The 26,079-nt window shown below is 40.3% G+C and overlaps 2 protein-coding genes across 8 annotated transcripts in view; one reads left to right on the top strand and one right to left on the bottom strand.

Annotated features, from left to right (window-relative positions):
• DENND4A (DENN domain containing 4A) overlaps positions 1-26,079 on the bottom strand; it is a 162,441-nt gene that overhangs the window by 16,804 nt on the left and 119,558 nt on the right. For 4 of the 7 annotated variants that reach the window (XM_075535898.1, XM_075535895.1, XM_075535896.1 and 1 more), the window contains 13 exons: positions 25,569-25,775; positions 25,350-25,478; positions 24,064-24,205; positions 23,310-23,441; positions 17,639-17,758; positions 16,851-16,982; positions 9,938-11,043; positions 9,465-9,654; positions 5,305-5,399; positions 3,887-4,062; positions 3,647-3,793; positions 1,664-1,862; positions 1,295-1,549 (listed from right to left, as the gene is read on the bottom strand). In XM_075535898.1, coding sequence (XP_075392013.1) covers positions 1,295-1,549; positions 1,664-1,862; positions 3,647-3,793; positions 3,887-4,062; positions 5,305-5,399; positions 9,465-9,654; positions 9,938-11,043; positions 16,851-16,982; positions 17,639-17,758; positions 23,310-23,441; positions 24,064-24,205; positions 25,350-25,478; positions 25,569-25,775 — 3,030 coding nt within the window. The remainder of the gene's footprint in view (positions 1-1,294; positions 1,550-1,663; positions 1,863-3,646; positions 3,794-3,886; positions 4,063-5,304; positions 5,400-9,464; positions 9,655-9,937; positions 11,044-16,850; positions 16,983-17,638; positions 17,759-23,309; positions 23,442-24,063; positions 24,206-25,349; positions 25,479-25,568; positions 25,776-26,079) is intronic. The other 3 variants (XM_075535899.1, XM_075535900.1, XM_075535901.1) reach the window with 3 other exon arrangements.
• LOC142430863 (large ribosomal subunit protein uL23-like) lies at positions 18,075-18,600 on the top strand. Its single transcript, XM_075535903.1, has one exon. It carries the CDS (start codon positions 18,096-18,098, stop codon positions 18,570-18,572), a length of 477 nt encoding a protein of 158 aa, XP_075392018.1. The 5' UTR covers positions 18,075-18,095; the 3' UTR covers positions 18,573-18,600.

Below are 26,079 nucleotides of genomic sequence, written 5' to 3'. Positions count from 1 at the left end.
AGTAAAAGGAAATAGAGGAACAAACGAGGAGGCAAAGACATTTATAGAGATATAAATATCAGCATGTATATACGTAAATCAATATATAATAAGAATATAGGTCTATGTACATACATTTATATGTTTAGTATTAAGGTAGCAGATGGATATTGGGCCTCAACTCATGTCCCCGTCAATGGAAGACACTTTGTTCTAATAACCTGGCATTCTGTAATGCTCACCTTCCCTACACAATCGCCAAAGACAAAATGGGCACATAAGCAAATGTGGAGAAGAAAGCTGATGGTGTCTGGCTATTACAAGATATAGCGTCTGGGGCCTTAAAGGCTTGCAGTTAACTAAGCGGCCATCTAACAGGGAAACAACCAAACAACATGGAAGAAGCACATCAGTCTGTGTGAACATGAGGTGTCGATGGGATCAGGCATCACAAGACACAAAACAACCATATCGATACAAACGAAGGGGGTCAGAGTGGAGACCCAAAGTCCATCTGTAGACAATTGGACATGTCCTCACCGAAGGGTCATAAGAAAGAGAAGTCAGCCAGGGAGCAGTATAGCACTGAGGAAACCCACAACATTCTTCTAGTTCTTTAATGCGCCCCCAGTATCATGAGCCCAGTTCTATCTTACAAATCTGACAAGACCGGAGCATGTACACTGGTACAGATATGTGCTCTCAACCCATAGCACCCAGGTCAGATAAAACCCTCAGGAACAGTAATGGGAGTAGTGATACTATGAAGGGAAGGTGGGGGGAGAAAGAGGGAACTGATCACATGATCAATGTACAACTCCCCCCACCCCTCCACCTAGGGGAATGAACAACAGAAATGAGGGTAAAGGGAGCCAGTGGATGGTGTAAGATACGAAAATAATAATAATTTATAATTTATCAAGGGTTCACGAGGGTGGGGGAGGGAGGGAAAATAAAGGAACTGATATTAAGGGCTGAAGTGGAAAGAAAATGTTTTGAAAATGATGATGGCAACATATGTACAAGTGTGATTGATATAATTGATATACGGATTGTTAGAAGTGCTGTTAGAATCCCAATAAAATGATTTTTATTAAAAAACTCAAACTCAAATTTAGTTTCTGAATTTTAGAAGGAGACTAAACACATAACTTAGTCTTACTAACAGACTGCACGCAGGATACAACTGTGAATGCAGTTAGAGCAAGTCTACTGATCTAACCGTCCAGTTACCAAACACAGACAGAACACGAACATACAGGATTAGGCGTGACACTAGCATTGCAAACTGAAAAGTCAGCGTTTCTGCTCATACCTTAGAATCCTTGTTGCAATGTTCGGAAGAAAGAATTAATCCAGGTAAGTTACTGGGCAGGTCGAGACGTCTAAAATACCACACCAGATTCCAAAAAACAATTGGATGATGGTCCACAAAGTCCGCCACTGTTATTGCATGATCACCTTCGTTTTCCAATAAGCTTTCAAGCTCCTTCCACACCACCAAAGGACTGAGGTATGGAACAGTAATAGGCTCTGGACTTGGCAGGTGCCATTCCAATCCTAAAGTGTCCTATCGAATAAAGAAAAACCACAAGTGGAAATGTAAGAATCACGATACTCCAGCATTTTCTAAAATTCCTGTCAATGCTTTCCATAGTAAGTCCAAGTTAAAAATCAAACATACTGTAGCTCCTTGTAAAGTTGCTGGCAGGCTGCCTGTTGGAACGAGCTTCTGTCCTCCAGTTTCTTCCTTATCTAAGGGGCCACAAGTACTAATGCTCCTGGCCATTGGGAATATTGGACATTTTGACATGGCTGGTTTTGATCTATCGGCAGGGATCTGAATACGTCGAGCACTTGACTTTTCCGGCAGTTGATATTTGCTTGGACATTGAAAAAGAAAGCATGTTAATGTCTGAATGCACTTTATTTTGTCTAAAGGACCATGTTTTTCTCTTTAGAGCAAGAGCTAGACACAGCAATGCAAATCAAAGGACGGGTGCTACTTTGGCTTTGGAGCATGAACAATCAAGATCCATTCATCTATTCAAAACACGCAGTGGACAACTTTGGTGCAATAGGACCCACACTAAGCCCTGGGAATAGAAAGTAGAAAAAAACAACTATCTATCTAGTCCTTCAGGACACTGAGCCAAACAGCTGAGGAAAAGATACCACAGAGCTAGGATGAAAGAATGCGCACACACAGAGTTTTAGCTCTGCTGAAGCCTTTTGGATCAAACAGGCATGTTAGCTTGTGAGTACTGAGTAGGGATCTTCTTTTGCACATGCAGCTATTGCTATGGCTTCTACAAAATAGAATTGATACCTGCAATTGTCTTAAGCACAGATTTACTTATGTGAAACTTATGGTGTAGGCCTACCCCTTTGTGACTGAATTATTGTCTGCCTTAATTTTTTTGGTTGTTGTTGATATTGTTTTCAGTTATAGAAGGCATGCTGAAGTGTTTTTGAGGTTGAGGTAAAATGGATTCTGATACAATTACGTAGGACACAAAGAAAGAGTCCTGGTGGCAGGGTTGGCTATGAATGTGGCAGTTAACCATAGGGTCAACAGTTCAAGCCCACTGGCTGCAAGCTAAAGCGTGTTGCTTCCATAAAGACTACAGCTCTAGAACTCCAGAGCGCAGTTCTACTCTGTCCTATAGGATCACGAGTGGGAAGCGGCCTGGTAGTGAATTTGGTTTTGGATGTATGACACATATATCCCCAGTGACCTGTGGTGGGGTGATGCCTGTTCCTTCAGATTCACACAGCTACACAGGTGCCTCCCTGCTAGCTGACACCAGGTACTACAACCGGATAACAGCTTCCCAAGACACATGAGAGGCTGAAAATGGTGGGTCACAAACTGTTAAGGAGCCTGTTGACACGGTGGTTAAAGTGCTCAAGTGCCAGCTGATGGCTGGAAGTTCACTCCCATCATCTGCTCTGTGGGAGAAAGATCTGGAAGGCTGTGTTTGTAAAGATGTACAGCCTCGGAAATCCCGAAGACAGGTCTACCCTGTCCCATAGGAGAGAACTAGGGTTCTATATAGCTGGATGAGCTGCACTGTTTGGTATACGCTTCAGTTGAATTTTGCAGTTTCTGTACCTGCTCTAAATATTTTCTTAGATTACTAAGTAGTCTAGGTAGAATATTAAATATTCAAGTAGAAGTTCGTACTGACTTAATTTACCAACAGAGTAAGATAAGAAGATGGTCAATAAAAACGTTTATGTGTTCTACAAAATATTTACCTTCAAAATAATAGCAAATATTATTACAAAATTATACAGTTTAAACTCTGGGGATTACTAAAACATAAAACTTTTTATTTAAGGATTTAGTTTAGCCAACTGCATTAATATTGTTTTAATTAAGAATATAAATTCAAGGTTAAAAAGCAGCAACAAATCAAACGGCCACTGCGTCAATGACAACTCGAAGGCTGCTACAGGACACAGCAGACTGCTGGTTCTCGAGGCCGGGGATCCCCTTGGGACAGTGCTGCTCGCCTCATCTTCCTTCTACAGAGCGACGGTGGGTTCAGATGGCTCATTCTTGAATTTAAGATTAGAAGCATTCTATTTTTGAAGCTCAGACCTTAAGTAGCTAAATTTTCTGTTATGGTTAAAATGGATAATTCAAGATAATTATAATTACCAATTTAAAGCAAAGTTCCCTTGGACCGAGAAAACAGACGTTTCAAGCCCAGAAGCTGAAGCTGAGATGTAAGACTGGTTGGTCTGACTTGAAGAGGAAGAAGGGAAATGCAGATTTTCTGTAGATGGACTTGACTTCAAAAAGTATCTGTCATGTGAATCAAAACAGCTTTTTAAGAAAACCGATACTCCAGGAAACACACTCCACGAACACGCAGAAAAATGCAGCATCAACCATTACCTTCCCGGTCGTCGTAAATCTCTTATTTCAACACTAAGAAAGGGTAGGAAAAGATTGCCGCAGAAGGGGCAGGTCGTATTGAGATTCGACTCATCCGCAGTCCAGCCAGCCATGATCTCCTCATCGTGGACGAGGCAGTCACAAGTCCGACAGCGGGAGCAGCTGGAGATGAGCACCTGCGGGAGGACACCACTCTGTAAGCAAATGACCAGTATGTACGGTGAACGAAACGTTTCCAATGAACAAACTGACTGGAAAAGTAAACGGAAGACACTCAGTGCTTTATATATCCATGTCTCACAACTTCAGCTAAATCCATTCTAAAATTCATGACTGAAAGGGAAACGTCTGTTTAAGGGAGGATTCCTTCCATTGCAAACTGATGGAAAAGGAGACTCAGGCATTCATTTGTGCTAATTCCCATTCAGCGGAGCTGAATCTACACCAGTGCTACTCAAAGGGCAGTTGCCTCATCAGTGCTGGTCCACAAACAGCTTTTCACAAGTTTGTGATTAGATGAGTAAAGACATTGAGAAGAGGATTTAGAAGTGTCTGAAATAATTCAGCATTGCTGTAACATCTACACATGTGTCTAATGCATTTTTACAAAAATAGCTGCCGTGACAAATTGGAAATTGAAGAGAATGAAAGGGAAGAGAGACGCCTGGTCTGTCGCTGGGCGCAGTTTGAGAAGTGCCGCTGCAGGTCACTGTTGACATAATTATTATTTTAATAAGATACAAACTACTCCTGAAGCCACCAAGGACTCTGTACACCGCATCAACGCTCATTTATGTTTTAGCTCTAAGCAAATTAATATTTTCCAGATCTGTCCATATTTAGCATGAAATATCAATAACATTTACAAATACATTAGGAAGCAATTTATTCCCCAGGAAAATCTGAATAAAAATCGTCAAGCACAGCTGTTTTATGGCGAGAGCATGGATAGGAGCTACCAGCAAAGATCTCTTATCAAAACGACATAAAGAACGAAAAACACAACATAAGTTAACTTCTTCCAAAACTATAACCTCTCTTTTCAATCTCACCAGGAAAAACTTGCTTGCATGTTAAGATTACTTTTATGTGTTTGAGATGAAAATAAAAACTCAGAGGGTACGTGAGGCAGGGACACATTGTTTCTGTGTTGACAATGTCTCACAGTGCGCGACTGTTCTGACTGAGACAAAGTAGCATGTCTCCAGGCACCCGAAATACCAGTTATGCAAAAACTGCATTTAAAATTTGCTTAGATGTGACATATAGTCAGAAGATTTTAGACATTCAAAATCACACACGGAATAAAGCACCATCCGTTTAAGAATTGCTAAATATATAATTTAACCTTTATTACTGCCTGCTACAACAAAATTTATAAAACAGTACACAAAGATGCTTTTTGAGTAAAATTGTACCTCCATTGCATAGTTCTGGAAGATATTTGTGTTACTTGTGTTGCAGGAAGATGCCACTTCTGATTTCCCAGGCAAGGCAAACTTTGACAGGGATTCTGTTTATTATGAAAAACAAAGAGCAAAACTACTAACATGAATGAAAATGAGTACAAATCTATTTCATTTTTATAAATATGCTGATAAAACATCAATCTATTTTATTCAGAATGTTAAAGGTACATAAAGATAAAAAATTAAGGTAAAAGAAACAAGAAATGAAAAAATGCTTTTCCATGTGAGATAGTTAAGGTTTATTGTGCCAACCTGGCCAATAAACACAGGTGGGGTTAATTGAAGGGTGGAGAGATAAATGGCTCAGTGAGTCTCGCCTTTCTAGTTCTCTGGTCTCTTAATTTCTGATGATCGGACCAGGGTGCAGCTGCCTTAGCCAGTTCCCTGCTTCAGCTGTCAAGGTTCCCTTCCTGCAAGACATCCCTGAGGAGAAGCCACATGGACCTACCCTGATGAAGCCCTGGGTGCTGGAGCAGCCGTGTGGAGACCCGTCAGCACTGAGAGGCTTACACACTCACTGGTTTGGCTTTCCTCCTGCAGTTGGCGTCATTGAGTGTGTTTTGTGAGATTGAGGAGGACTTTGTAGATTGGTGGGGGACATATGGGCTAATGTTGGACTTACAAGCTTGGACAGTCCTGGGTTGGGATACTTTCTTAGTATACACTTACCCTTTATATAAAATTCTTTATATGAGTTTCTGTGGATTTGTTTCTCTAGTATTTGTTTCTCATGCATGCATGTGTGTTTTGAGTATAAACCTAACTCAAATGCTTTAATTTCCTTGCCCCCGCATGCTAGATATGTTCACTAGGTACTACCCACTTATCAAGCACTTTTGTCTATGAGAAGCCCTGATTTCCATGAGAGAAAGATGTGGCAGTCTGCTTCTGTGGATTTATAACCTTGCAAATCCTGTGAGGCAGTTACACTCTGCCCCCAAAATAGACTCTAATTTACTGGTTCCCACATACTAGGAATACTCACTAAGTCCTATACACTTAGTTGGCATTTTCTATATGCACAGTGTCTATATACACAGGCTAGAAAGCATTTCAGTTGTATGCAATTACTATTGTACTCTTCCCATCCTTCCATGTTTAAAATGCAGGGTAGTGTCATAGGTCTAGAAAGTATAAAAAGATAATTTTATTTTAAAATCACAAACAGATTTAATGATATTTCTTTACCTTTTACAAGGGCGTTTTATCTGCTATACTAATCTTACTCTTAAACACTAGGAAATAAGTTTTCAAGAATACTCCCAAGAGCAATGGGATATTAAAACCCCAACCAACCCTGTTGCTAGTACTCATAGTGATCTAGGATAGAGTCAAACGCCTGCATTCGATTTACGGCATAGCGAGCCATGGTGGTGCAATGGGTAAGCTTTCTGACTGTTAACTGAAAGGTTGGCAGTTCAAACTTACCAGTCATTCCATGAGTCAAAGAGGTGGCAGTCTGTTTCCATAAAAATGACAGCAGTGTACACCCTATGGGTCAGTTCTACTCTAGCTATACGGTCGCCATGACTCAATTCGAGGGTAAGGAGTCTTTAAATAGTGATCTCTACAGAAGCAGTCAGACATAAAACACTACGCCTTCAGGGCTCTTTATGGGGCGTCAGTACTGATGAAAACAACAAAAATGAAACGCACTCATCCTCACTGTCATTGAGTAGAAGCTGGCTGTAGGGCGGGCCGGAGCAGAGCGGCCCCGAGATGTTTCCAAGACGATAACTCTTTACAGGAGTAGGAAGTCTCATCTTTCTCCTGAGAAGTGGCTGGTGGTTTCAAATTGATAATAACCACTATGCAACCAGGGCTTCACCAAGGGGCACTTTATAATCACATCAATTGTCACAGTGGCTGCATTTTGCTGGGAAATTGGGTGCAATCTTTATCTCTCTGTACTTTTCCCCCTCTAGCTATTGAATTTTGTGAACACTGATATTTTTAAATAAACATAAAAGTTTGTGTGTGTGTGTGTGTGTGGGGGGGGGTAATGATATAAATTACCACTTCACAGGAAATAAAGATAGAAAAACATGTCCAACAACATCCCTAGGATGCAACCTGCATAATCCATATAATGCTTGATTGCGTCAACAAATACGTGACAAGTTAAAAAAGAAAGGATAACCTTAGAACTATTACTGACGCAAGGCCCTGCCGTCTGACACCGCCTGAGAGGAGCAGGAGAGCGATCATGGAGTCTAAAACCAGCCCTACAATGCCCCTTGCACGATCCTAATAACCCTCTGTACTCCCTTTCTGCTAAAGCTAGCTCAAACTGGTTTCTAATACCTAAACAACCTTGACTATAAAATCATTTATGTAGAAGGTGTACTTTTTTTGCCTAGTTACTCTACAAGAATGAATATTCATTTTAATATGAATCAGGTTGTGAGTTAATTTTTGACTAGCACAATAAATTGCTCTGGTATGCTAATGCTAAAACAGAAGATGGAGGATTAATCACCTCATTTCTTAATAAATGTACATCAATGAGCAAAAAAAAGAACAAAGGTTAAAGGAGTTTGGTGGTAATAATTATATCAATCCAATACAGTATGTGGACATTATTTGAAGCACCTATAAAAAGAGAGCAGAACTGCTTCATACAGTTTCTTTTATTTACCCACAAAGCCCAATGTATTTACTACCTGGCCCTTTACAGAACAAATCTGTGGCTCCCTGAAGTAGAAAGTTTTCACCCTTCAAGTGTTCCCCCAGCCCCCACGGCCCTCTCAATGCTGTTTTCTAAAACTATAAATCTTTACAAAAGCAGACTGCCTCACTCTTCTTTCATACGGCAGCTAGTGGCTTCTACAATCAGCAGCCCCAGAGCTCAATCCACTGTGTCACCAAGGGTCTTTTCACATCATATACCAGGATAAATTTCAAATGGATTAAATATCTAAGTAAGGGTTCAAACCCAGTTATCAGTCTTGTTTGTGTATGGCCATGAGTCACGAGTAGTTTTTAATGTTTTAAAAGTAAAGACAAAAAAAGAGAGCATATGACAGAGGTATAGGTAAGGACAAAGCCTACAATATTTACTAACATACGATTAATTCTCTAATCTAAAAATTGCTCAAATGAGGAAAGGCAGAGGAGGGGAAGGACCAAAGGACAGTTGAGAGAAAAAGAGATGCAAATGGTCCTTAATCATGTAAATCAAGAGTCTCGTAAGAAAAATATAAATTAAACTGAAATACATTTCTTACATATCAGACTTGCAATGCTACGAAAGTTTGCCTACACATTGTGCTGAAAGGGCTGTGGGTAAGAAATAACCTTCACACACGGCCAATGGGGATGCTCCAGAGTACCTGCCTAAGGAAGGGAACTTGGCAGATCAATTCAAAGAGCCTTGATATATTTTCCAAAATACAGTATGGCATATATGCATTATAGCAAACAGGAAGCTTAATGTCCACCAGGAGGGAAGCATTTAAAATAAACTATGCTCAACAACAACAAAAGACTACAGCCAAGACAACCCAAAGGGACAATCAACTCAACAATACCTAACAACAAACTTCATAGGATTTTTATGCCTCTGGAAATGTATGTGGGCAAGAAAACAAAGTGGTAGCTAAGGGTTTTTATTTTATTTACTATTAGTTTTTTTTTTTTAGTTTTGGCTTGTGACTCTGCCAAGAAAATCCCTGTATAATTATGAAGTGTCATATTCTTAATTTTTAAATTAAAAATATCCTTTTGTAAAAACAACATTATGATACATGGAGACAAAGGTGGACTATGGACATATGATGACATGAATGACAGAGATACACTGTTAGGTCAAAAAAAGCAAGGGCCAGGATAGTATGTTATCTTTTACATAAGAAAGCTGGGAGGTATAAGCGTGCACACACACACACACACACGCGCGCGCACACACACACACGTGTCTGCATGTCTTAAAAGCGACAACAGAAGGCTAATTTTCTGAGCACGGGGTGGAATCAGACTGGATTTCATTGTTGTGACTGTGGAGTCACGCCAGTATTTCACACATTTAAACGCAATCATAGCGTGAAAAGTGAAAGAGTGGAAGTCTGGTGAAACCAGGGAAACTAAGAATGAAGCCGAGTGGGACAGACCTTCTAAGGAGGCAGCACTTTCCAGGCTGGTCTGGCTGAGGTCGGTCCCCCTAGTTCTTGAAGTGGCACTGCTCTCTTGAGAGGAAGCAGCTCCTTCCAGCTCAGGGCAGACAGCTTCATCTACTGACGAGGCAGATTCAGAATCCTGGGCTCCCACTGAAGAAAGACTGGTACGATCAGAACTTTGGTCCTAAGAACATAATTATAAGCTTAATTTCCTAAAGTTATTTAAAAAATCACTTCTAAAACAGAGAAAACAGGGTCATATAAGCTTGTGAGTGTGTGGGCAACTGAAACACAGCTATAGAAATGCTTCCTTGAGTATTTCTACATAACGGTGTCTAAGGAGCCTGGTTAAAATAGGCATTCAAGTAAAGCAGCTTAAATCTTTTTTCTTCTAGAGGTGGGGTGAGCATGGGGGAAGAAGATGTCTGAAAGGAAAAAAAGTAGCAGTAAATACCAACAAAACTGACCTTAGAGGATGTGGTGTACATGGCAAATCTTGAATACCATTTGCTTGCTTTCTCTGCCACGCCTTTTCCAGCAGTGAACACACTATTCCTTAGAACATCTAGTTTAGGTACAAGTAATGTATCTAGATTAAATGAAGGTGAAGAATGGGTTAATGTAGCTCGAGATTCTTCCCTAAATGGGCAAGAAGGTGAGAAGGCTGGAGAAGACCAGAGTCTGTCCCTCGGTCTGTCCCTCTTCGTGTAACTCTTAGATTTGGCGAGTCTCGCTGGTCGTGGAGAACTGGGGGGAAGACTGGATCGTCTACAGGCTTTGACCACAGTGGGGCTTTTCTTACTGGCTAGTTTGTCGTCACATGCACGCTGCAAATCAATGCTTGGTGTACGACTTGTCAAAGGACTGCTCATGTTATTCATATACATAACAATTTCTTCAGCTAAATCACGCCTAGTCGTTGGTGTTGAAATGCTTTTGCTATCGTCTTCCTCCTCCTCCTCCTCCTCCTCCTCTTCTTTTTGCTGCTGTTTAGTTTCTGCTGCCAAAAGAGACAGGGGATCAAAGCCTGTTGCAACATCAGTTTTTTCAAAAGATTTTACCGAGAAGCTGCTGTTCATTCGGTGAATGCTTTGGGGATGTTGTATAGCAGCAGATCTTGCTTTTGATCCATCTGTTTCATTGTCTAAGTCTTCTAAGTCAAAAATAACAGGCGACTCCACTTTATCTGCCTGGCGGTTAGAACTATCAAAGGGGGTGTCGTCGTCACTAGACTCCTTTTCCAGACTCTCTCTTTGTGATCGTAGGGGTGGCTTCCCAATGTCAAGACTATTGGGTCTTGTGTCTTTCGAGACAACATTTGAAAGAATTTTTGCATCAGCTCCTAATTTTTCAACCATGTCTACAGGGTTTGCTTCCTGGTTAATTCTGTTAAGCATAAGTCCCATTAGTACTCCTCCACTAAGATTACGGGTTCGGTTTCCCCAGGCCATTTGCTGCTCAAAAGTAGGCTCATTGTCACTTTTATGTCTTTTCCTGAAGCAGCTACTTTGAATGCTCCCTGTTTCATTTGTATCTTCAAAAGATGATATCAATAGAAGCTTGGGTGTACTTTCTGTGGGGGGGAAAAAGAGTGTTTTAAGCAGTGAAAAATGTATTGTGCAAGTATCAGATGTTTTAGTATGTACAATATTCATAATGGAAATGGATAATAGTAAATTTTCACTTAGCTCTATTTGTCAGAGATTATCTTAGTACTTTACTTACAAGTAGAGACAGCAGAAAGTTCCAAAACCCTCATGAGAGAACACTGATACGCAGGTTCACCTTGCCCCAAAGTTACCCAGCCTTAGCTGTAGGACTGGGCTTTAAAGGGTTCAGCAGTAATGCTAAGGCTCTCAGCCAGTGTCTTTAACCCCTCCTCCATCCCCACCAGCGTGACCTGTGAGCACTTTGCCTTCTCAAGATACCATCCCCCTCTCTTCACCATCCGCTGGTGCCACAGGCAATGAGGGAAGTGCAGGCTTCTTTTAGACAGCATACTTTATTTCTGTCCCCAAAGTTTATTAATGCGGATTCCTCTGTTGGCACTCTTTGACTTCCTTCACCTTCTTCTGTGGTCACATGTCCCTGTCTCTTCCTCTCTCTAGCTCTCCCCTTTCTTACTTTCAGTTATTCTCTCTTTACTCCAAAAGAAAATTCAGCAGTTTTTATATAGCCTCTGGAAGACTTTCCATGAACTCATCAGTGTTAGTCCTCCACAGTAGGACTCATTACCTCATCCACACCTTATCTCATAGTTTCCAACATGAGGAAAAAACTTCAAAAATTGCTGGTTGTTACCCTTTAAAGCACAATGGGTGTATCTGAACCAGTTAACAGTAGACCATATGTGGGTGAGTCACTTGGACCCTACTTTCCACCAGAGCCCAGCCTAGAATACAATCAAAAGGGGACTCTCTAGGAAGCTGATTGCCTTTTCTGTTAGAAAGTGGGAAGGATAATCTCTTCCATAATGTCTCTGTAGCGACCTGCTCAAGAAGCTTCATTGTAAGGGCTCCAAGGCTCAACCACGAAGAACTGGAAATGCTGTCTAGAGACAAAGGCCTTCACAAAATTGACCCATCATGTATAGCACGGACGAAACATGCAGTTTTCCTCTAGTTCTTTAATGCTTCTCCCCACCCCCACTATCATGATTCCAATTCTACTTACAAATATGGCAAAACCAGAGGATGTACACTGGTACAGATAAGAGCTCGAAACACAGGAAATCCAGATAAACCCTTCAGGACCAATAATGAGAGTAGCGATACCAGGAGGGTCAGGGAAGGTGGGAGGAGAAAGATTACAATGATTGACATATAACCCCCTCCCAGGGGGGATGAACAACAGAAAAGTGGGTGAGGAGAGACTGGTTGGTGTAAGACATGAAAAAAATAATAATTTATAAATTATCAAGGGTTCATGAGGGAGGGAGGGGAGAGGAGGGGGGAAATGAGGAGCTGATACCAAGGTTCAAGTAGAAAGAAAATATTTTGAAAATGATGATGGCAACATATGTACAAATGTGCTTGACACAATGTATGGATGGATGGATTTTGATAAGAGCTATAAGAGCCCCCAATAAGATGATCAAAAGCAATCAATCAATCGCCCATCTCATGCCCAGGGTAATTATTGCCATCTCAAGTAGGTTCATTTCTTTGCTTTCCGCATATTTTACATTATTTACACACTTATGATATACTTCGTTAATTCCCACCACTTTTCCAAGAGTCACAGGTGTAGTAAACATAGCCACTCATTGCATAAACACTTTCATGGAGCCTGTATAATCTCACACCAGCTTCTAATCATGACATATTGCCTCATCCCCTTACTGGGCAGAGATATTCAAATTCAACACAGGAAAAAAGCCTCCCACGCTCCAAACCCATTCTCTTACAAGCAGCGCCACTCTGCCTGCCTTCATTTCTCCCTCAAATAACTCTAAATGTCCTAACACCCCTCGCTGATTCTCCCCCTTTACCACCTGTGCAGGTTAACCCATGGGTATGGGATGTCTCTGAACCTTCATTTGCTTAGCAGTATCCGCCTGTTTACATCAGGTCAAAAAGTACTCTATCACCCTCTGACACTTAAAAATCCTTAAGCCTCTAATCTCAAAACTCAAGATGGGCCTGTTGAGACCCACTCACTCTCCCTACAATACACTAATTCTGCCAGTCATTAAGCCTGATGGCAGCTACAGACCTGTTCAAGATTTTAAAGCCATCAACTCTGTTGTTTTGCCTATTCATCCTGTCATTCCCAACCGTTCTATTCTGTTCTCCACTGTTCCACACAAGACTACTGAAGAAATGCACCAATTACACCGGCTTAAATGTTATGTTAGCTGCAAAAAAATCACAGCCACCAAGAAGTGAAGTTTCAAAGACAGTGAGTGGAAAAGATTTGATAAGCAGAGAGGTAAAAAGAAAGTACCATATATATTCATATATATGCTGAGTTTAAACTGGGGTTCAGCTATACATGGGTCAGTGGTACCCCAGAAAGGTGTAACATCTCACTGGGGCCCCTGAGGTAACAGGAAGAGCGCCCGTTATCTCATGGGTGATTGCCGTTTTTATGTTGTTCATTTAAAGCCCCGCTGACACTGCAGGGCTTTGAATGTTTGTTTACTCACATCTAACCAATCAGAGCTGTCCTATGACGTGGAGGGCTCCAATTCGCAGAAGCACCCGTAGTGATTCACTTACGCCGGCAGCTAAACTAGTTAGGATGTGTCTGTGGCTACGCTCTGTCTCTCCCCTCTGGTTTTTGTGTTAATTCACATCCTGCATCTCCCCCCCCCCCCTTCACACGGACTCTACCCCCTCCTCCTGGCTAACATGTCTGGGGTGAAGAGGTGGGGCGGGTAGGGGGGATTGGGCATTACCATGAAAGTTCTTTTTCAAAGTCTTGTTTTTTTATCCTATTAGAAATGGATACTCTTGAACCAAAACAAAAACGCCGGTCACATGAGGCTGGTTTTAAAATGAAGGTTGTGTCAAGAGCAGAGGAGAGCAATAACAGTATTGCAAGTAGGGAATTCTGTGTTGACGAAAAGCAAGTGAGGGAGTGGCAGAAAATGAAGGCTGACTTGGAACAGATTCCAAAAGCTAAAAACTCTTGTCGTGGTTTAACGTCTTTTTATGGGGCTCTAGAGTGAATTGCATAAATGGGTTATGGAGTGTTGTCAAAATGGTTACTGTATAATATGCATGGGAATCCGCATACATGCTCTACAAATGTCTAAGGATGACAAATATAAAGCACCAGGCATTGAAAAATTTGCTGCGTCAGCAGGATGGTGTACCCGCTTCATGAATAGGTTTGGCCTACTATGTTTGAGAAAAAGAACAAAGATTTCCCAGAAACTGCCACAAGACCTTGAAGAAAAAATTATGTCATTCTAGTCATTTATTATAAAACAAAGAAGGATTTATAATTACAACCTGGCAGATATTGGGACTATGGATGAAACTGTCATGACTTTTGATCTTCCAAGCAACAGAACTATGGCAAGTTTAGGAGAAAAAACCATTTTTTCTCAAAACCACAGGAAATGAAAAAAAAAAACACTTTACAGTTGTTCTATTATTATGTTTGGCTAATGGAACTAAGCTGCGTCCTGTCATTATTTTTAAAAGAAAGACCTTGCCTAAAATGATCAATTTCCCACCAAGAATTACTGTGCGTGTACATGTTAAAGCCTGGATGGATGAAACCGGAACCAAAAAATGGCTGGAAGAAATTTGGAACTGATGACCAGGAGCAGCCTTAAAGAAAAAGCCATTGTTAATAAGTCGGTAATAAGGTTTGATAAACAAGTCAACCCTGAGCATTTCTCACTGGCATTACGTCCTTAAAAAGCCCTCTAATTATGAATGTTGTCTGTGAGTTCTGTGTAGCCATTGCAATGGACATCAACACCCAGTGAAGTAAAATACAGCACACTGATTAAGACAACTCAGTAAGAAACGAAGTCACAAGGAAACTACTGGATCCAGCAGCAGAACTACCAATGGCAGTCCCAGCCATTGTGTTTGTTTACAAAGTTTGCTCCACCCTCTCCTCTTGCCCAGCCAAACTCTAGGACTTTACATCATTCCCACCTGCTGCTGCAAATAGATCCCAAAGTCTGTAAAAGGGCTATATTCTTCCCCTTGCTCAAAAACTTCCAATCAGGACCATGTGCGGGGAGCTTCTTTCTGTCTGCTTCTCTCCTGCTTGTTCTCTGTCTCCTCCCTGCCTGCCGGTGGCGCACCAGTGTTATTAACGGTCTTTGCAGAGCTTCAGTGCCGCCCAGCAATGTTTCTCCTTTCACTCTCCTCTTCTGTTCTGTGTGGCGGCTCCTGTGGTCTCTATGGGTCTCCTTCTCACTTTCACTTGGCTAATCCCCTAGCTTCGGACCCAGGGTGGGCTCTAACCTTGCTCTATGCAACTACCCTAAATCCCTTTCCTCTCGCCTTCTTTGTTCTCCATACATCTCATTTCCCTAAATAAAACCTATTCATTAGAGATCTCCCTCTGTCTCTTGTCTCTGAAAAACCTTACAAAAATGACGTGAAGTTAAGCCAAGGCTGCAGGCTGCCAAGGACTGCCAACAGAAATTGTACAGGAAGAAAGAAAATCTAAAAGAAACACAGGCAAAATAAATAGTTAAAGGCATAATGAATCCTCTGTTCTTGACTTCTACAAGATGGCACCCACTTGCTTTTCGCTTTGGTCTGTTACGGCATTTCACCCTTTTGTTGAGTACTGCTTCTTCGACCAGGCTATCACGTGTTGGAGTTCCTTAAAAGTCGATCCTAGCTCCTTTCTTACCATGCTATGCTGGGAGTGACCATTGGCTACCTCACGACACTGAAAGCCAAACTATAACCTACCCAAAGGTAGTAACCAGGCTGGAATGCTAATTCCAGCAAGTGGATAGAAAGGTCAGGATTTAATCAGTAACTACCAGCTTCCCTATTATTTAGTTTAAAATTTTTATTGTGGTGGAATATAGTAACGTTTTCCAATGAAAGCATTTTTCGGTGTAGAATTCTGTTAATGACATTCATCACGATGTGCTTTCATTACTACTGTTTCCTAACCCTTTCATCACCCTCACCACAAACCTGCCCCCTGTCTCCTTTTTACACATGCCCGAAGTAACCATAAAGGCCTCTAGTCTTTACGCATTTGCCTATTCTGGCCATTTTAGATAAGTGGGGTCCTACATTCCTTTTCCTTTTGTGTCTGACTTATTTCATTCAGCATAACTGTTTCTATGTTCATCTAAACTACCTGGTAAAACTATAATGTTTTCTCTGGATAAACAAGAGCAACACAAATATTAAGGAATCATAAGCTTCATTTGAAAATATGCAAGCTGCCCTCCTGGAGCCCTGGTGATGTAGTAGCTACAAGTTGGGCTGCGAGCCACATGGTAGGCACGTTTGAAGGAGAAAGGCTGGGCTTTTGTAAATAGTTAGTCTTGGAAACCACAGGAGTAGCTTTGAGTCAGCACTGACTCAATGGCAGTCAGCTGAGTATGTTACCCTCAGACTGATTTACTCTCCTGCCTCTACTTCACCCTTCCACAAAGTCCCAACATTTTTGGTAGTTTGGATATCTAAGCTCAAAAATATATTTGTAGATTGTATGTCTGTCTCTAATTTAGTAAGATAAAATCTTGAATAAACTAGGTTATAAAATAATAGAATTCAAGCTACTAAGTTAGATCATGACAAGCTGCACAAGTACGCTAAACAAAAACAAAACCCAGAAAACTTCAGAATGAAGACATTAACAAATTTTCACTAGAAATATAGTTACAATTCAGTAAACATTCAACAGCTGTATACTGTATGCACTTAACTAACAACTCACCTGTGCTTTCTCTCGCTATTTCATCAGCACTGTTCTTACTTGTGCCACCGAGACGAACTATACTGGAAGAACTCTGATAACTGAGCTTTGGAAGGCAATCAACACTTCCTTTTGTACTTTCATTTTCTGACACTGTTAAAGATTAAAATGAAAATGTTAATAAAATGAATTATCTATTGATTTCAGGAGGCAAAAAGAAAAGTAGCTTTTGGTTATTAATATTTCTGCATAAAAATAGGTGAAAAGGTTACGGAAACACTAGGCATCTCTGCATCTACTTGTCAAGCAAATATATGGGACTGCATTTATTTGAGGCCCAATCTGTGGACCATATGATTAATTCCTGGTCATGTATATGATCCAAGACATTAAGAGACTATTCTTACCAAGCATACAAGATCAACAGGGAAGTAGCTGTCCAGGGCACAAGCTCAAAAGACAGGAAGGAACTGGAAAGAGAGAGGAATGGAAATGGAGAACCCAGGGAAGAAGGGGCTCATGCTGCCACTCTGCTGGAGGAGGGCAACAGGGGCACATTACATCAACAAGCTCATTCAATAACAATATCGTTAACCTCAGAAGAGTCATGTTTCAAGAAGTAACTAACATTTACCCTAACAGTATTTGAGAAGAAGAAAGCATTTGGATGCGAATGTGTTAGATGGCACAGAACTCTTGTAATGGGTGAAGAGACGGATGCACAGTGGAAAAGTGAGACATAAACTAGCACTTTTATACTTGTCACTTGTATTTTCTGTAAATTCACAATTTACATCAATGGTACTCACAGGAACTGCCATCACTTCCTTTCCTATCTTCCTTTTCTTCTCGAATGTCCTCACTAGATGTATCCCCTCTTCTAACTTCATCTTTAGACAATGAATTATAGCCAAGGTCGGACTGACCACCTGGGGGGGGGGAAGAAACAAAATTCTTTGCTGCTTATTCATGAGGGAGGGGAGCGAGGAGGGAGGGGAAAATGAGGAGCTGATACCAAGGGCTCAAGCAGAAAGCAAATGTTTTGAGGATGATGAGGGCAACAAGTGTACAAATGTGCTCGACACAATGGATGGATGGATGAATTGTGATTAGAGTTGTGCGAGCCCCCAATAAAATGGTTTTTTTAAAGTCCATGCTGTTTATTATAAGCTTCTTTAGTAAGAATAAATAGAATTAAATATAACTCATTTGTGTTTGTACTGACTCATAGAACATTTTCTGAATAAATTCCAGTGGAACCTTTTCATGAAGATGGCGCTGAAGGCGAAGAAGGAAGCTCCTGCCCCTCCCAAAACGGAAGCCAAAGCAAAGGCTTTAAAAGCCAAGATGGCCGTACTGAAAGGCGTCCACAGCCACAAAAAAAAGAAGATCCACATGTCACCCACCTTCCGGCGGTCCAAGACCTTGAGACAAAGAAGGTGGCCCAAATACCCTCGGAAGATCGCCCCCAGGAGAAATAAGCTGGACCATTATGCCATCATCAAGTTCCCCTTGACTACAGAGTCTGCCATGAAGAAGATCGAAGAGAACAACACACTTGTGTTCATTGTGGATGTCAAAGCCAACAAACACCAGATCAAACAGGCTGTGAAGAAGCTCTATGACATTGATGTAGCCAAGGTCAACACCTTGATCAGGCCCAACGGTGAGAAGAAGGCATATGTTCGACTGGCTCCTGACTATGACGCTTTAGATGTTGCCAACAAAATTGGAATCATCTAAAGTGAGCCCAGCTGGCTAATGCTAAATATAAACTTAAAAAAAAAAATTCCAGTGGGAAGAAGAGTTTTGTTAGTCAACACCAAGGGTCTCTCTCAATACTAAAATGAGAATCTGGGGTAGTTACATAATCTGTTGTCAATTTGAGACTTAAGAGTGAAGGGGGTGGACTTTAGCCTGTCAATCAGGTTGCAGCTTGAAGACTTCATTTGAAGGTGCTAAGGAGATATATAGCTTACTAGAAGTGAGACACATGCTCACTCCCTGGGAGATATCATTGATAATGAGCCTGATGGAGTGTTGCCAGAGCCCAGAGCCGGAGACCCATACCAGCGCTGAGATGCTTCTACTGCCACTGGATCCACAGGACTTTCTACCCACTGGCCTGTGATCTTCCTGCATTCCGTGTCATTGCATGTATTTCATGAGTCTGAAGAATAAGTTATAGATTGTTATTGGACATATGGGCTAATATCAGACTTAAGGACTTGATCTGGATTGGCCTGGGATGTTTTCTCAATATTCACTTGCTCTAGTATATAAAGCTCTTTCTTATACACATATGAGTGTCTATGAATTTGTTTCTCTAGTCTTAGACTAACATGGAATCTCAAAATTATTTTTTGCTCCATAGTAAGTGTCACAAGTAACTATGTTCATTCACACTACTCTGTGAGTACTAAGAACCACAGAAAAAGCAGTCTTCATACAAGTTTTTAGCCTTTCGGGGTGAAAGTCTGAGTCCTAACTAAGCTATGGAGAAATCTGCAGGGAATTAAAAATAGAAGATTCACACACAGATCATTATAACAGTATCCAAATAATTTCACTTAAAAAAGTTGAGCTTATTTAAATCTATTAATAATAAAATTTTCTGAAAATTCCATCTAATTAATGGAAATCAATTTAAAATTAAGACATTAGGGTTATTACTAGTAAACAAAAATTACATTAAATGAGAAAACATCAAAGACATTTTTTTTGTTAAAGAGGCTCTCTATTTCCAGCAAATTATTTTCATTGATTTGAAATCAAATGATAAGGTTTTGAATTCTAGTTCTAATTTGGATACGATCTTAAGCAAATAATATAACTTTGTTTAATATAATAACAAAAGGCTATTATTATATGAAGCCTATATATGAAATGGTTTTGTAAAGAATTATAATTTTGAATTTTCATTTTAAAAATCAAGCTTTCAACTCTATTTCCAAAGAAACAACAAACAGAAAAGGTGAGCAAAATACTGATTAAGTTCAGGCTATTTTATTAGGCTCAACACAATTTTAAGATAGACATAAAATTAAAGTAAGATAAAAATAGATATCTTTATTTTTAAGAAATAATGCCTCAAGTGACCATCTATCAGAGAAGCAACAAGCCCACGTGGAAGAAGCACATTGAGCCTGTGCGATCATGCGGTGTCGACAGAATCAAGTAACAGGCATCAGAAGATCCAACACACACAAAATAACATATTTTTGAGAACGAGGCGGGTCGGAGAAGAGACCCAAAACTCATCTGTAGACAATAGGACATCCCCTGACAGAAGGGTCCCAGGAAAGGATGAGTCAACCAGGGCATAGGATAGCACCAAAGAAACACACAATATTTCTCTGGTTCTTTGAGGCTTCCTCACCCCCCACCCTCATGACCCCAGTCCTGCCTTTCAGTTCTGGCTAGACCTGAGCATGTACACTGGGGTACAGATCAGAGCTCATGATACACGGAATCCAGGTCAGATAAACCCCTCAAACAGAAATGGGAGTAGTGATACCAGGAGGGTAGGAGGGTAGGTGGGAAAGAGAGGGGGGAGCATGGGGGAACCAATTGCAATGATTGATGCATAATCCCCCAACCCTCAGGGGGATGGACAATAGAAACATGGGTGAATGGTCTGTGTAAGATAGAAAAACAATAATAATTTATAATTTATCAAGAGATTATGAGGGTGCGAGGGAAAAAAGAGAAGCTGATACCAAGGGCTCAATAGAAAGTAAATGTTTAGAAAATGATGATGGCAACATATGTACAAATATGCCTGATACAATTGATATATGGAATGTTGTAAGAGCTGTAAGAGGCCCCAATAAAATGATTTAAAAAAAGAAATAATGCCTGAGTATGACTAGTATAACTCTGAATGTTTAATCAAGAAATAAAATGAACCAAGGAAGAACTGTAGAAATGATATAGTAACACAATTAGCTAATTACTTTTCAAACGTAAATACCAAAGGAGAGACACCATTTTGATTAATGATATTTTGCAGAAAGGAACCTTCGTGATTTATTTATTGCTTGGAGTCCACCCCTCCCACCCACCCCCAGGAGAAATGTCAGTTTATTTGCATTGGGGGTGGGAGTGTGCGTTAGTGAGGACAACATAGTACTGCTTCTGGCAGTGGCCACTTAGGAAAGGATACATTGCTTCGATTTTTACAGGTTCTGTTGGGTAAGAGTTCTGGCTCTTAGAAGATATTCAAAAGTCAAGTATAATATTTTTAGATGTAATGTTGTTGAACTTGTTATTGTGGTTAGGATGAAAGTACACACAGCAAATCGGATGGGAGTTTACGGAGAAGAGCTCTCCTGGGGACTCAGCTCTGCAAGCATGAGAGTAAGTGCAATCCTTGCGGTGCCATAGCACTGCAGCCATCTCACGGCTTCCCTGGGCTCTGCTTGCATTTGCCCATCTCCCCTTCCCCTTCCTGCGTTCTGAACTTTGTTTAGAGCAAACGCTGCTCCTTTCTGAGGAGCCCACCCTGTTCCCTTAATAAACCGATTGTCTTAAGGAACCTTGGTAGCATAGCAGGCTGTGCATTGAGCTTCTAGCCACAAGAGCAGTTGTTTAAACCAATGATAGAAAGATGGGAGAAAGACGAGGCTGTTGGCTCCTATAAAGGTTGAAAATCTCAAAAACCCAAAGAGGCAGGCCTACGCTGTTCTATAGGATTGCCATGAGTTGGCATCCACTCAATAGCAAGGAGGTGTTTGGGTTTTGTCTATTGTTGGGCAACAGATGATCTGTAGGAGTGGGTTCAGTTCCAGGTGTGAAGGGTGTCTAAGGGCCATACTCTTGGGGGTTCCACTACTCTTTATCAGACCAGTAAGCATGGTCTTTTTAACGATTTTGAATTTTGTTCTACATTTTTGTCCCTCTTCTATTATGATTCTGATGAGACTGGTTTGCTACTACTACTTCTTTTGGTTGCAGGCTAGTAGAGGTTGTGGTCTGTGTGCTCCATTAGACTTCTGACGAATTACTGCCGTGAGCCTGTTGTGTTGCTGTTGTTTTCACTCTCTTTTGCGTAGGAGGGAAGAGAACAATAACTGCACCTAAGGTGGTCGCTTGCAGCTCTCAAGTCTGCAGCAGCTACTCACCAAACTGGGGTGCAGTGCATTGTTTGAAGAGATTGCTATGTCCATGGATAAGATTTCCAAAGACCATGGTCCCCTGGTAACAAAGTGGGTTACAAGTTGTGCTGCTAACCACAGGGCCAACAATGCAAACCCACCAGTTTTTCCATGGGAGAAAGACGAGCCTTTCTTCTCCTGGAAAGTTTTGCAGCCTTCAAAACCCATGGCAGTTCTCCCCTGTCCTATAGGGTCGCTGTGAGTAGGAAATGACTCAACCGAAGGTTTCCTATGGTCTAAGCTGAATCACTCAGTCCTCAATGTATCTGTTTATGGCTAAGAAGTCTGCATGCCTTTGCCCTGTGTACGCTCTATTCTATACCTCTATACATTTACAGCACATCTGTACATAGTCTGTACATCTACAGATATATCCTTTGCCAAACCTACACCTAGACTCGTGGATGTACTTCCATGCACCAAGCCACGCCGATCTTACATATCTACCTCTATCTTACGTATTTACCTAGCTGCTCATGCATAAACTAATTCTTGTTCTTACTGTTAGTGCAAGATTGGGTATATAATAGCATCATTGTGGTCATGCTGTGCTGGCCTCCCCTTATTTTGTGTATGGTCTTTGCCTTCACCCAATTAATACATGTGTAGTAACCAGTTAGTGATTTTCCATCTCATAAGTATGCTATTTCTTACATACTTACAAGGGTTCTTATTTTTATTGAAAACTTGTATATAAAAAAAGAAAACTTGTGTATAAATCTTCTTTTTCAATGAAATTAATACCACCTGCAGTGCCAAAATGCTATTTTTAAAACAGTGAATTTTTAAAATTATAACTGTTAATTTAAAAAATGGCCTAAAACTCAAATTACAAAAATAGTACACTGCAGAGAATTTTCATGCATCCTTTACCCAGTTTCCCCAAATGATATCTTAATATACCTAGAGTGTACTGTCAAAATGTTAAAACCATAGGACAATGTCTTCTGAGGACAGGACACAGACCAAGGTAAATATTACAATCCTATTAGCTCAGGTACAGAGATAGGCTTAAAAAAATTCTACCAACATTCTTAAAATTACAAAGAAGAATTTATCCTAAGAAAATTATATAATAGAGAGGTAAGGTGAACAAAATACTCGGATAAGCTATTTTATAAGTTTTTAAATTTACATTTCTATTTGATTAAAGAATGAATAAATTTTCATATAATTCTAAAGGTTCATATCAAACTAAGGGCCTAAAATTAAAAAGTGAAAGTTCACTTAATACATAATTGAAAAGAAAATATTTAGAAGAGAGGATAGCAAATTTAGTTTAAATAATGCACTACAAGAGATGTATATTTACACATGAACAAACCTGTACTGGATCTATCATCAGCAGCATGTACTCTGATTAAGCTTGTGTTAAAAGATGCCTGCTCCACAGTGTGTGTCCCATGACCACTATCCATGCTGCCATGACTAACAGCATCCAAGTCACTGCCATCTGCTTAAAAACACAATTTGATGGCATTTTACTACTAAAGGAGTCACCACGATACATAAAAGTTTGTTGCTCAAATTAATAATCTAGTAATAACTCAAACTCAGACTCACTGCCATCGAATCAATTCTTACTCAAAGTGACCATGTAGGACAGAGTAGAACTGTTCCTCTGGATTTCCAAGAATCTTTACAGGGGTAGAAAGTCACATCTTTCTCCTGCAGACCATCTAGGGGTTTCAACCGTGTGGTTAGCAACCTAACATATAACCCACTATGTCACCAGGGTCCCCTAGTAATGTAATAGTGAACATGAAAACTGCCACATAATTAGAAAAATACAAGTATAACAAGGAAACCTGTTGTGATTCAGTAGTGGACATTAAAAACAAGACTCCCAAAAGTTGATAGTTCAATAAGATATAATGATATAATTTGATGTGCTTTCTTAAGTGGGAAAAAGCATTCTTTTTTTTTTGTAGGGGCGGGCAAAAGTATTCTTTATTTATTTAGTGGCAATAAAAGCAAGGAAATAGTCTATATTTTGAAAAAATTTAAAATTTCAGAAAATGCAAAGTAAATTTATTAAGAGATAGTAAAACACACACACATTAAAAACCTTTGGTTACCTGAGAGAGTTGTTCGTGATAAGTGCACATGTTTCTTTAAAGCTCTCTTGAACTGTGCTACTCCCAAAATAACGTTTCTTACTTTTGTCCAAAGTACACAGCCACTATGACTTCTTGAAGGCCAGGTGCTTTCCAATACAGCCTATTCATACAACAACAAAATACGATTAGTAAAATAATTTTTATAAACAAGCATGCACTAGCTTTAGAATTAAACTATAGAATATCAAAGTAAATTAAGTAACACAAAATAGACCAGGAAGACTTACTTGATTTACAAAATAAATTTTAGATATTCTAAAGTAAATGCCACTAACTTTGCACTGATAGTTTCTGTCAGTAAATTAAGGCGGAATGAGGGACTTGGTACAGTGAAACTACTAGGTATGGCTCTTTTCCTCATAGTCTTTGTAACTTCCACAAAAGGACGGTGGAACTAAGCTAGTAGGTTATATAGAACTCTAATGCCACCCCATTGGGTTTTAAATGAGCCATCGCAGAAGCAGGGACAGGGATCTCACAGTTATCAAAAAAGATTAGTGCATCCTTTGGAGCCTGAGATCCCTGTGTGCTGAACCAGAGCAGCAGCTAAAGCAGACCCAAAGGCATAATGGTGTGCTTTCTGGGCCAAGGAACGAGGATAACTGAGTACCTTTTAGGCAGGAAGTGGGGTGCCTCCAGGTATTTAATTGGTGGAGCTAGGTTTGTTAATCCAAGGAACAGAGTTGAGTGCATTTGGAGGGAGGCTTAAGGTAAAGTGGAATATCCTTTGGGCATTTATGGCAGGTCAGGATAGAAGATGAGGGGCCGTTGTGGCTGAGAGCCCAGGGATCAGAAAGAGGTGGGCCTAAGAACCTGGCTGAGATAAGAGGTGCTCCCGATCTGAAGAACTGCACCCTGAGCATTGCTGATCCTGTTTTCCTAATAAACACCAACATTGTGAGTACTGCCTGTGAGTTTTGTGTGGGTATTGCAATGCACTATGGCACCCAGCAGAGAAGGATAGTGCCTTGGGATGGACTGTGGGTATTAGAATCTGTAAAGCAGATTGGAGGCATGTTTGACACCTGTCTCACAGGAATCAGCCTTGAGTTGATATTGAGTTTGATTCTCTATCCCCTTTGTGAAGGTAGAGGAGGTCATATGCTGCCTCATACCACTCATACTGGGCTTTAAAAAGTTCATGGAAAATTGAATTAAAGAGAAAATGAAAATAGTCCACAAATTTTTGAAACTCCCCCTTGTATAATGATAAAGATCACATTGTTTCTCCATCAAACTGTTACCTTGTTATAATAACCATAAGTAATGGCATTGGGGTCAATACCAGCTTTCTGCATTTCAAAAAGCACTCGAACTGCAAGCACTGGCTGATCATATTGTCCACAGAGTTGCATGAGAATACGATAGCACACCTGAAAAACAGCAAGTTCAAAGTGTACAGAAACAAAGTCATCTGTCCACGAATCTCGAATGAAATAATGCATTTTAAAAGTAACTGCTACCTCATCAGGTGGATCCATCTTTTTTGAGTGCATTTTTTTAAGTACGTCGTAAGCGGTGGTTAGAGCCCTGACTTTTGAATGGCATACTTTCACATAAGCTGGGAGACAAATAAACCACAGTCCATAGCAGTGTCGCAGTAGACACCGAGACCACATCTGAGGGATAGAAGAGTACCTCTTTGCAATCTTATGGGCGGACTTAATTTCCTAGAAAAAAGATGCAAGGTTCCCATTAATAAATTGACACATTTAGACATCCTTACTTAAATGAATGCTGAACAAGTACAAGTCACATGCACTTACACTGTCTTCATAACAAAATATGTACTTAATATATTTTTAAACCTTTGCATGAATTTGTATTATATAATATGTAAAGTTCTAGGACTAGAGAACTAGTTAATGTCTGAGAATCAGATTTCTCTAAACAATCTTCAGAGGATTTTGGGGAGTGTAATAATCTGTTAATAGTTACATTTGGGAGTGGCAAAATTCTATTAAGGGAGAATGC

The sequence above is a fragment of the Tenrec ecaudatus genome, chromosome 17 (genome assembly GCF_050624435.1).
Source record: "Tenrec ecaudatus isolate mTenEca1 chromosome 17, mTenEca1.hap1, whole genome shotgun sequence".
Taxonomy (NCBI): domain Eukaryota; kingdom Metazoa; phylum Chordata; class Mammalia; order Afrosoricida; family Tenrecidae; genus Tenrec; species Tenrec ecaudatus.
The sequence above is the reverse complement of the archived record's forward strand: the minus strand, read 5'-3'. Positions and strand labels throughout refer to the sequence as shown.